General features: G+C 39.1%; 1 protein-coding gene across 1 annotated transcript in view; it reads right to left on the bottom strand.

Annotated features, from left to right (window-relative positions):
- LOC309664195 (thioredoxin domain-containing protein 8-like) overlaps positions 1 to 7,312 on the bottom strand; it is a 28,974-nt gene extending 21,662 nt beyond the window's left edge. Inside the window, exons 1-2 of the mRNA XM_082469274.1 lie at positions 6,748 to 7,312; positions 824 to 883 (exon numbers count right to left, since the gene is read on the bottom strand). Coding sequence (XP_082325400.1) covers positions 824 to 883; positions 6,748 to 6,867 — 180 coding nt within the window. The 5' untranslated portion in view covers positions 6,868 to 7,312. The remainder of the gene's footprint in view (positions 1 to 823; positions 884 to 6,747) is intronic.
- Between the last annotated feature and the right edge of the window lie 4,862 nt (positions 7,313 to 12,174).

The raw sequence follows: 12,174 nt of genomic DNA, 5'->3' as shown, positions 1-12,174 counted from the left end.
TATATTTTGTGCCTTTTAACTTATCATATTCCGTTAATTATTACCTTGTTTTACATACAGAGAAAGTGAAGTTTTTGAGGTTAACTGATAAGAGGTCACAAAACCATTAAAGGGCAGGATGGGTGAACAGTAGATTTTTTAAATTCTAAAGCTCAAATTCAATCCAGTGTATGCACAGGCCACTTGTTATTGGTACTTTTCCTCATTATAAGTGAACAAATGTTAGGAAGAATAATTTTGTAGACACATTGTGTGTATCAGTAAGCACATTTTGATTGAGGACATGGGCTGATTATATTTGGGGGGGGGGGTGAGGAAGAAAGGCTCTAGGGAGGTAAGGGAAGGATTTCCTGGAATTCCTTGTGGTGTTTAAAAAAACCCCACAAAAAGCATAAGCTATAGCAAGGGGAAAGCAAGTTATGTTAAAATGTCTGTAATGCATTGAGTTAGGTTTTAGAAATTGAATAATAATCTATTACAGGGGTGAAAATCATTTTTCACTTTGAGCTCAACTTCAACCAACTGGTATTGTCTGTCTAGAGCAACGCTACTGAGCAGGAGTGTGGGGCAGAGTCTAGAGCAAGTGGTGAAGAATATTAGGATCGATTAGTGAATTCTGCCATAGTATGGGAAGGCGGGGGGCAGCAGCAGAGCCACATATTTATTGTCTTCTTAAAAAAAATACAAAATATACAAGAACATTAGGAGGGAGTTTACTACAGTTCATCACACTTTAAATTGCTTATGTAATCACTGAGACAGCACTCTCAATGACAACACAATGGATTTTACATATCTACAAGGAAGGATTTAAGATTCTTACCCGAGCATTGTCCACATCTACATTAGCAAACAGGACGTTTCGGTATTGCACAGACATTTCCTTCAAAGTAAAAGAGTAAAAATTCCTCATTAGCTTAATGTTAATATTAAATCACACACTAGCAATGTCTTTTAGCAAAAACAAAACCGAACAAAAAGGTTGATCAAGAGAGCTAAGTATCATTGTCGCATTGCACTACTGCCTAGAACCTCAAGCACCAAAGTCAAAGGTTGGATGCTGCCAAGGTCAAGCAAAGATCAATGGCAGAACCAGAGTCTGAAGTCTGTGTTCTGCTATGTATCAAAACTAGATTTTCCAGAATCCTCTGCAGGCTATCTTCCTGTTAGGTTCTGCCAGAGGGAAGCATTTGCAAGAAAATGGAAAATGGGAGGAGGGAAAAACAACTCTTCTGCTTCTGTTCCAGATGTTCTGGAAGCATCTTTGACAGCGGTGGTGACAGTGGTGTTGGTAATGGGTGTGGGGTAGTGGATGCAGAAGCAGTCTGTAAATGTCAGCTCCTGGGATTTTCTTTTTTCCCAACAGCTGTGTTCATTCTTTAAGGGCACTTAATAGCATATTGATTTGTTTGCATTAACATCATATCTCAAGCATTTCCATTGACCTGTTTCAAATGAAACCTCTCTTCAATGGTGGTGTGAAGTGTCCAGAGTTTGGCCAAGTGGAGACAACAACAGATGGAACTGTCACTGGTGGCTGTTCCCATGGACAAGCAGGAAGTAGCATGACACAGACCGATTAGGTGGACATTAGGTGCAGAGTTCTGTTGTAGGGATTCTCTCCGGTTGTTTGTCCATGGAATGTGCCCCAAGTGGGAGTTCTTTCTTCAGTGGCTCATCAAGATGATGAAATTGGGGGGAAACTCTTGGATAACAAACACGAAGGCCTTGGGTATTTTAGAGTACTTTTCAGATAAAAAAAAAAGATGCTGGTTTTGACTGGCTGCATCTCTATGCCTGGTAGGAAGATGGTGTTGCCCAAGAATTCTGGGGAAATTGACTTGCACTTTTCAAGTTTCAAGATACATGGGTGTTCTCCAGTAGCAGTCAGGCGGGGCAATGGGTTTGACTTATGTGGACATCTGATTTCAGAGTCAGGTTCTATTTAGGAAGTTATCAGAGTCTCCCAAGTCTGACAGGAAATGGACAGGGTTATAGTAGTTTTGTATTGAGTAGTAGTCGGAAGACATGGTACAGATACGGGTTCCTTGCTAGACTGGGGTTCCCTTGTGAACACTGCCTTCCCTCACTGTCCCACTCCATCTACCTAGGACCCTCCTCTGCCCTCAACAAAATTCTTCCTTCTGTTCTGTTCTTCCTCCCATATAATCTGTTACCATCTGGTCACCTGTTCTGTTTGCTCTTAACTCTAAACTGTCTCCTGAATTTGATCTTTCCTTTTTTTCTCCCCAAACCACTGCCCTAGTTTTGGTAAACTCATCATTGACATTGTTGTTCACCTTGGGTTACCTGCCTCAGTCTTTCCAACCCATTCTTATATAACACTGCCAAAAGTATTTTCCAAAAACCCACATTTGATCATGGCAAAACCTTTTTAAACATTCTTCTATTTTGACTCTACAGCAACTCATTAAGTTATAACACAAGGGCCTTCTCCATCTGGGCTCAGCTTCCTTTTCAAGGCTCGTGTGTTGCTACTTCCACTGTATACACTGTAAGTTAGCCTCACAGAGTACTTGCCTTCCCATGATCACACCATGCAATTTCTCAACAAATTTATAACCTCCCCTTTTCCAGAAATGTTCTTTTTGGGGTTCTATGCCAGGTGATCCTCTTAGCCCAGAGTCATCAAACTTCACCTTATAGACCAAATCCAGATCTCCACATGGTCTCATAAATAAAGTTTTATTGGAACATGTTTGCCCATTCGTGTATTGCCATTGCCTGCTTTTGTGCTACAACATCGAAGCTGAGTATATATGACATAGACCATATAACCTGCAAACCTGAAAATACTGTCTTTAACCTTTACAGAAAAGGTTGCTGACCCCTGCTCTTAATCATCAAGGCCCAGATCAAATGGGACTGTGGAATTTACTCAAGACTTAAAAGTTTTAAATCACTTCTTAAAATCCACATTTGCTTATGATTTACTCTTTTTCTTCTTGCCATACATCCTTTAGCAGAGACTCTGGGTTGTCAACTTTTAGTTTTTGTGTGTCTGAAAAGGTCGTTTTTAAAAAAATTAATTAATTTAATTTAATTTGTTTATGGCTGTGTTGGGTCTTCGTTGCCGTGCGTGGGCTTTCTCTAGTTGCAGCGAGTGGGGGCTACTCTTCGTTGCAGTGCGCGGCCTTCTCATTGCGGTGGCTTCTCTTGTTGCAGAGCACAGGCTCTAGGGCACACCGGCTTCAGTAGTTGTGGCACGTGGGCTCTGTAGTTGTGGCTTGCGGGCTCTAGAGCGCAGGCTCAGTAGTTGTGGTGCACCGGCTTAGTTGCTCTGCAGCATGTGGGATCTTCCCAGACCAGGGCTCGAACCCCTGTCCCCTGTATTGGCAGGCAGATTATTAAACACTGTGCCACCAGGAAAGCCCCTGAAAATGTCTTGAATTCTTCCCCACCTAGAGTAATAGTATAGCCGGCTCACTTCCATTCCACCTTCCTGCAGAGCCTGGAAAAGGGAAAAGGTAAAGTTTCCTTGGATTCCCTTGCAGCTAGAGTTCTGGATGCAAATTGGTTTCACCAGTGAGATGCATGCAGGCAAGACTTGGAAGGCAGAAGTGAGACAGAGCTACTTTCTTTTCATCTTTGGATGTCCTGCTGGAAAGCACGACTAGGGTGTGGGAGGGTAATCGTGCTGGAGGTAGCAGCTTTGCTGAGGGATCCAGTGCCCTGACATCAGCTTCCAGATTCTGATTCTAACTCCCCGACTGCTGTTCGTGTTGTTTTTCTGTTTGTTTTTTGTTTGTTTGTTTTCTCCCAGTAGTGGCTTCCCATTTCTTCTCACATCTGATATCTGCAAAGTTAGGATCCCCTCAGGTGGGTGTGTTGTGCTTTTGAGTCATTCATGGGGTTCCAGTCTGGAGCCCATTCATCCAGTCTTCTAATGATTTTATGAGCATTTAACTCCTCATATTAAAATCCTTTTCACTCTAATTTGGTTTCTGTTTCTACTTTGATCTCTGATAAAATGCCCTAGAGTAAGAAAAGCGTTTCCTCCAACTCCATTATGTACTATGAGTTTTTAATAAATGACACATGATGAATACCTTCTCTTGAAAAAGTTCAAACGTTACAAGAAAAATAAAGCAAAGCATGAAATTTTCCCATTCTCAATCCTCCCCCAATTTTCACTCCCTCTCACAGAAAAAAAAAAAAAACTTGTTTGATATGCATCTTCTGCTCCCCTTTGTCTACATATATGTATATTGATATATACATACACACATATGTATATGCATCTCTGTTTTACATAAATGGGACCATACTGTATAAATTTTCCTATATTATTCTCTTTTTACTTAATTCTATGTTGTCTTGGAGGTAATTCCTTCATTATGTATGGGTCTACTTGATTCTTTTTATCATCTGAATAGTATTTCACAGTGTGGATACACCCAAATTTAAAAACTGTGTGTGCATTAGTCTGGATTCCAACAGAAAATAGATGGCACATTCAAATTAGGATAATTTAGGGACGTTTATCACCAAAGGGCTAACTATAAATAACTATAAAGTTAAGGATGGGTGTGGAGGAGCTGTGAGAGTCTGGACACAACAGTGGCAGAGCCCTTACCGCCCTCAGGGCCCAAAGGTATGAAGGGAGAAAGGGGTTACCAAGCCCGAGATTAAAATGCCTCGTTGGCCATTGAAATTTGATCAGCTTTGACTTTGTGGCAGGTGAGGTAGTTATACTCCTGAAGCTAAACTTTGGAGACTCTAAGTTTTAAGCGTCTGAATAAAGGGGCTTGCCAGATATGAAAATGTTCCCTGTGGATATTCTAAGAATTTTAGGCAGAGAATAGATGTTGAGATGTCATGTAGCCAATTTCTCTATTTGAATATGTTTATTTTAAATTAAATATCAAAGGTTGTGATTGTGGTTAGAATGAATTCAGTTAGATTCAAGAATTTAAGTCAAAGAAGTTGAAATGTTAGAAATCTTGCTGAAAATAAACCAGAGTATTTTCAGTTGTGTAGAGAAATCCAAATTTTATATTTGAAGGAACAGATTTCATAAAATGGACCATAAATGTGAAACATCTGCGCAATAAGGAGAAATGAAAAGAAAATGCCCTGAGTTTCTTTCTGCCACATGTTATACACCTCCCTCCCCGCCCCTCAATGGTGAAAACTCTTAAATGGGGTAATAGGAAAATTAACTAGATGAAACATTGTATAGACATGAAAATTATAATCTGGAAACTTGATAAAAACATGAACCAATGTGTATATGGAAAAAGATCTGAATACAAATATATGATTACAACTAAGTGGAAAATTTTACTAAGATATTTTATAAAGGAGATGAGATATGAAAGGAATATGTAAGACAGAGGATTTGTTCTGATAATAGGGTTGAAGGATTGGGAGCAGTTTATTCTTTTATATTATAGTTAAAAACAAGTATCATGTTCATCTGTAATCTATTCCAATATTTGGAAGTTCTGAACTCTGGAACTTAGGTAAAATGTCATTATTACGAATAATCCATTCCTTTGTACAATTGTACTCTTTCGCACCTTTTGATGATCCTTGCAGAATTATCCATAGACAAGTAATATTAATCTTCTGGTGTGTGTACTAATGATCTAATTAGATCTCACTATATTATATTCAGGTTAATCAGGATGCTTCAAAAAACTATGATTCTGTGCAAAAGATTTTAAGTTTAATTAGGTCCCATTTGTTTATTTTTGTTTTTATTTTCATTACTTTAGGAGACGGATCTAAAAAGATATTGCTGTGATTTATGTCAAACAGTGTTCTGTCTATGTTTTCCTCTAGGAGTTTTATAGTATCTGGTCTTACATTTAGGTTTTTAATCCATTTTGAGTTTATTTTTGTATATGGTGCTAGCGAATGTTCTAATTTCGTTCTTTTACATGTAGCTGTCCAGTTTTCCTAGCACCATTTACAAAAAGGACTGTCTTTTCTCCATTGTATATTCTTGCCTCCTTTGTCGTAGATTAATTGACCATAGGGGCGTGGGTTTATTTCTAGGCTTTCTATCCTGTTCGATTGATCTACATATGTCTGTTTTTGTGCCAGTACCATACTGCTTTGATTACTGTGGCTTTGTTAGTAAAGTCTGAATTCAGGGAGCCTGATTCCTCCAACTCTGTTTTTCTTTCTCAAGATTGCTATTGGCTAGTTGTGTTTCCATACAAATTAAAAAAATTTTTGTTCTGGTTCTGTGAAAAAAGCCATTAGTAATTTGATGAGGATTGCATTGAATCTGTAGATTGCCTTGGGTAGTACAGTCATTTTAAAACAAACTTATGGCTACTAAAGGGGAAAGGGGGGTAGGGATAAATTAGGAGGTTGATATTAACACATACACACTGCTATACATAAAATAGATAACCAACAAGGACCTACTGTGTAGCACAGGGAACTATACTCAATATTTTGTAACTTATAAGGGAAAAGAATCTGAAAAAGAATATCTCTATCCCTATCTATCTATCTATCTATCTATCTATCCGTCCAAATCACTGTGCTGTATGCCTGAAACTAACACAACATTGTAAATCAACTATACTTAAATAAAATTGAAAAAATTAAAAAATAATAATAATAAAAAAGAAGTAGGTACCAAGGTGGGGGGGAAGCTATGATTCCATAATGGCTCATAAGGGCAAAACTTTTAAGATTTATTGGGAGAACTATTTGAGAACTTTAAATTCCTTCTAAAATTGTGAAATAGACACTGATGATACTTACATGAAAAAGAGGATAAATTCTTTTGCAAGGACCACACCATTTTGCTGAAAATTCAATTACTACAAGTTTGTTTTCGGCAGATTTCAAAAGTGCTTTTAATTCATCCTGAGACCAGAGCATAAATGAGGAAATGTGCACAATCACTGAATCTCATAATGCCTTGCAGGGAATAAAATGACAGCTTAGTTATGGTGCCCCACCCCATTGTTCTCCAGGGGATCCAACCTTTCCTAAATGTCCTTGAGGGCATATATATATTTATCTTTCTAAGTATACATAAGTGATGATAAACCCACACAAAAAGGTTAGGATTCTATTTACCAGATGGGTTGGTAATGGTGGTTGGTAATGGTTGGACACCTCTGGGGAGAGACTGAGATTGGACAGTGAGAGATGAGGGGTGAAGGGTGGGGATGAATGGGTGTTCAAGGTGGACATCTATATTTGATTTTTTAAACAAGGACCTAAACATGCATTAACAGAGAAATCTAAAGGAGAGCTAATCTAAAACCTTGAATCATTTCTTGTTTTTGTTTTGTTTGGTTTTGGGGGGGTGGGCTGATCATTATTAAAGATATAGTTAAAACCATACATTTAAGGATTAGACATGCTTCTTACTGAATGTCTTAAGTGAATTTTTTTCTACCATCTGTCTGTATCATCTAAGTAAAGTAAGATTTTCCCTCCTGGGACCTCAGATCATGGTATCTATGCTTGATTGCTTTGTGAACAATGTCCTACACTAGTTATTTCATGCACGTCTTGTCTTTCCAACAAGTCCCTACAGAACTCAATCCTGACTCACTTCTGTGCCTCTGTGGCCCCTAACTGGCACATGTAAGTGCTCATGGAGCATTTAGTTGATGAATGAATGATCTGCTAATACATAGTGTTCTGTTCAAGATTTATTTTTCCTTTTCTCACTGGAATTCTACCAAGAGTATCTAATTTACTCTGCGTTTGGTATTCTCTTCCTTAATCTCTACAACCACCCTATGCAATGGATATTATTATTATTATCCCAATTTCACAGATGAAAAAACTAACATTTATTAGCTTTCTCATGGTCAACCAGCTGGTGAGTGGTGTAGTTGGGATTGCTAACCTAGTAAGTTTGACCCCAGAGTCCATTTCCTTAACCACTATACAAAATCGTCTCCTGAGTTCTTTATAGTAATGGGTCTCACTCTTCCTCTCTCTGGCCCAAATGCCATCATGCGCTTATACCTGGACCACTAATTAATATGGAGGGATGGGATCACTAATTGAGTTAAATCAATCAGGGCCTATCACTGGAAATAGGGATGGGGTTTATTCTATACAGATGGCATATACTTTATAAAAGGGGAGTCTTGACAATTACATTGCCATTTGATTTACTTTCAAGAAGTGAAACGGATGACTCAAAGAAGACATGCTCTTCCTTTACCAATATTCCTCCAGGAGAGGGGTGATTAACTTTTCAGAGAGCCATGCCAAGCCTCCACTTCTCACTTGCTTCTGAAGTTATAAGGTATGCCATCCTCAAAACCATACATGTCTTCACTTCTCAGTAGTCGTTAGGGTGTAAAATGGACTACCTGGTCCAATGAATTTGACTTGGCTTAGTTCTCTGAAGGTAATACTCCCATGGTATGCATAGTGATCCCACATGTACCGATTGAGGCCCACTCTATGCCAGCTACTGGACACGCTGCTAGGATATAGCATGGACAAAAAAACAAAACATTCCACCCGCTGCCTTCATGGAGCTTACATTTGGTGGGGAAGCCAATGGTAAGATTAATAAGTAAAATATATAGTAAATTTGTGATCATTGCTAATAAAGAAAAAAGGAGAAGAATAAAACAGGAGGGAAGGATGGGAGCTGGATTACAATCACAGTCGGGGTGGCCAAGGTCCACCTCGATGTGGCATTTGAAAGACATAAAGGAGACAATAGGCCCTCAGAATAGGTCTCTGAGGAGGAGATGGAGAGGGCTTCTCGAGGATGAGTGAGACCCCAAGGTATTCTATGAGAGTCCCAGAAAACCAAAAAAAGAAGAATTACCAAAATCATTAGCAAGTGTGTGCTATTTTTAAAACACTTTTTAATGTCAAAGGTACATGGCAATGCCTTCTTTCAATCTTGTTGCTCTCATATTTGTGATCTTACATACAGGCACATTTGGGGAAAGTGTCAAAAGTCTAATTCTGAGGGTGCTAGTGGAGGGAAGACCCAGTCCCTACGCGTCCCCCTTCCCTCCAGCTCCTGGTCCTCCTGTAATGTGGTCACATCAGAATGTCTGGATGCTAAATGCCTGCTCTACCTCTAAATGATGTAGGCCCTTAACCACTCTTTTAGAGGCAATTTTCTTTACATAAAGAATTATCCCTGGCCCATATATGTATTGAGATTTGTTGTAGCAGTACCACTGGACAATGGATGGAAAGTGATTTTATGAAATACCACCTAAACACTTGTTAATGCCCCTGGTCCGTTCTATAGGCATGTCTAGGGGTTCTGTTCTCTTTCCTGGGATAAGAGAAATATGTGGACTATTTTACTTCCATAAAATTTTCCAGGTACAACTAAGGTAAAATTGGGGGGATCAGGTACAGGATGGGTTATGTTAGGAGCTGGCCTGGATCCAGCTAGAGTCAGAGCAAGAAATGAGATGGAGGAAGGGATAAAACTCTTTTTGATCAATTTTTCTCTTGGCTACTCTCTAGAGAGTGCCATCCCTCAAGAAACAACATGAAGAACAAGCATTAAAAAATAAAAATCTCCTCTTGCTACAGAGCAATGAAGGAATACTGGATGGAGGAAATATTCCTTAAAGTTTATCAAATCTGCTCTCAAGATGTCTCTTTTGAAATACTCCTTGAAGCCAAATAAATACTTGCCATGTCTCTAATATTCTGCACCATGATTTACACCTGGGAATTGCTGACAAAACTCTCCTGTTGGTTCAGTTGGCTGACTGTAGCTGTCTCTTATCAACTATAGGATCCTAGCCAGAATATAAGGGTACCTTCTCTATGACATCATTGAACGTGACATCTTAGAATCTGGAACTTTGCCAGACATGGAGCTAATTTCATTTTTATGCTATGACTAGTTAGTCAGTGTGTGGTCAGCCAAAAATCAGCCAACTGCTGGCCTTGTGTGCAGAATCAAAAACGTGTCTGTCTCTTATTAATCTTCTACTACCTATTTCCATGCACCCCCTCCCTTCCCCAGCCCTGGCAACCACCAAATGAGAAATAAGCAAGGTAATATTAAATAGATGAAAGTTATTTTCATTTAGGATTTTGAAGGGATTAGTTTGCAGTTGAGAAAGATACTAAAGCCTAATCCTACAATAATGTTTCTTGTACATTTGGTTTTTATGAGTCACAGATTCTCTAAACTTTGTTATTTTTGCTCTAATTATTTAGGAAGTAATGAAACTTCACTTTCATGAGTTCATGGACCAGGGGTTGGCCAACTTTTTCTGTCAAGAACCAGATAATATTTGGGGCTTTATGGACTGCATTCAGTCTTTGGTTCATATTCTTTGTTTTTAAATCTTTAAAAAATGTAAACATTTTTAGCTGCTGGGCCTTACAAAAATAGCAGCAGCTTGCCAAACTCTGCACATGATGGTTTGTTATTTTTCAGAATTTAATGTCAGAAGAAAACCCAAACATGGCCATGACCAATGTTCCTCAGACCTTCCTCAGAGCAACAACAACAACCACCACCACAAAGTAAGAAACTGCAGAATTCTACAATAAAACAAAACCAGCAAAATCATTCTTTCTGTTTTTTCCACTCCTCCATTCAGGTCTCTCAGGAATGAATTATCTGCCTTTCTTTTTAGTGTGTGTTAGATGAAGAGCTATGAATATTTCTTGTACAGCCTCGGCCAAGTTGTTTTTTGTTGCTTCCCAGCACCCATTTCTTCCACTTTCTACCAAAAATACACGGACTTTTCCGTGGGTGAATTTATCCCTCCTCCATTTTATAGCAGCTATGCAGTTTGTATGGGATTAATCTAAATTCAGGGTTCGACCCTGATGATCTTACTCCAACCAACAATCCTATCTTTAGGCCAAGGGTTAATCACGAGAGAACAAGAAAGCAAGAGAAAGCAATTTCTAGCCCTTGTGACAGTTACTGAAATTTCCTCTTTCTTTATCTGGATGTAAACAAGATGCTGGCTGGCAGCTGTTATAAAACACACAGGAACCCAGTCTTTAAGACCAATGTTTCAGAAAGCAGTGAGGCGACAGAGAGGAAACCTGGGTTTTTGGTTTGGTCCACTGGATGAAATGTTGCTGGAAGTGCTATTTAAGCCTGATATTTGTTTCCACAGACAGCAAATGCCTTTACAGTTTAAACTGAATTAAGCTGGAATTTCTAATACTTACCTTTCTAATACTTACCTGAGTAAACACTCAGATACAGTATTACAGAAATTTCTCCATTTGGGTCAAACCGCAAGAACTATGACTCAACATTGTCACTGGTGTTTAAAAATCTCTCACACAAGGCATGCAATAGTAGAGCAAAATCTAACTTTAGGATTGAGGAATCTAATTTCTGGCCTGCAATGTGTCCAGACTCAAACTAGTCATTAATGCTCTGAAATCACTATTTACCAACTGGCATTCCAGTCATCTAAGTTCCTTTTTGAGCCTCCCTAACTGCTTAATATTTATCAAGGGAGAAGGTGGAAGGAAAATGAGCTTTAGACTCAGACAAATGTTATTATTCCACTTTACGGTATATGAGAGGCACTAAACTTGGATAAAACAACTTGGTTTCAAACCTGAGTGCTGCTATTGTGAGCTCTTGAGCAAATTACTGCTTATCTAATCTTCTATTTCCTCATCTGTGAAATGGAGATAGCGCTCACCTCTTAGGGATATGATGATAATTAACAGATACAAAGAAGTCTAGTGAAGTGTGTACAGCTCCTAGCTGAAGCCAGCAAAGGCATGCACCATTCTGGCTTTCCAAGTTTCTACTTCTGAACGGGTTTTCTTACCTCTTAGTGAACAGAAAGCAAACCGCAACCCAATGTGCTCCCTTCTGAGCTGGCAGAGCTCTAAAAAGGAGAAGCAACATAGATTGTAACCTAATGTCCACAAGCCTCTGATGGCCCACTATGTTGATCATACCATAGGGTTGGCCAGCATTGGTAAACTGGAATATTTTAGGAATAAACAAAGCCTCTTACTTATCTTGCAAAGAGTCCTAAGATCTGGCAATGCTGGGCCTTTCATTTTGTGTCACATGATGACTGTCAGGTGGAGAGCATGCTGGAGGCGGCAGCTCTTTCCAGCTAAGTCCCGTCCCCATCATCTTCCATTGCTTCAAGAACCCAAGGTGGAGTGGCAAGAAGCCATTTTTCTTGTGGGTGTGCAGCTATTTGTCTTCTACCACGATAATAGATATTT

This window comes from Balaenoptera physalus, assembly GCF_965194825.1.
Source record: "Balaenoptera physalus genome assembly, chromosome: 7".
NCBI lineage: Eukaryota > Metazoa > Chordata > Mammalia > Artiodactyla > Balaenopteridae > Balaenoptera > Balaenoptera physalus.
The sequence above is the reverse complement of the archived record's forward strand: the minus strand, read 5'-3'. Positions and strand labels throughout refer to the sequence as shown.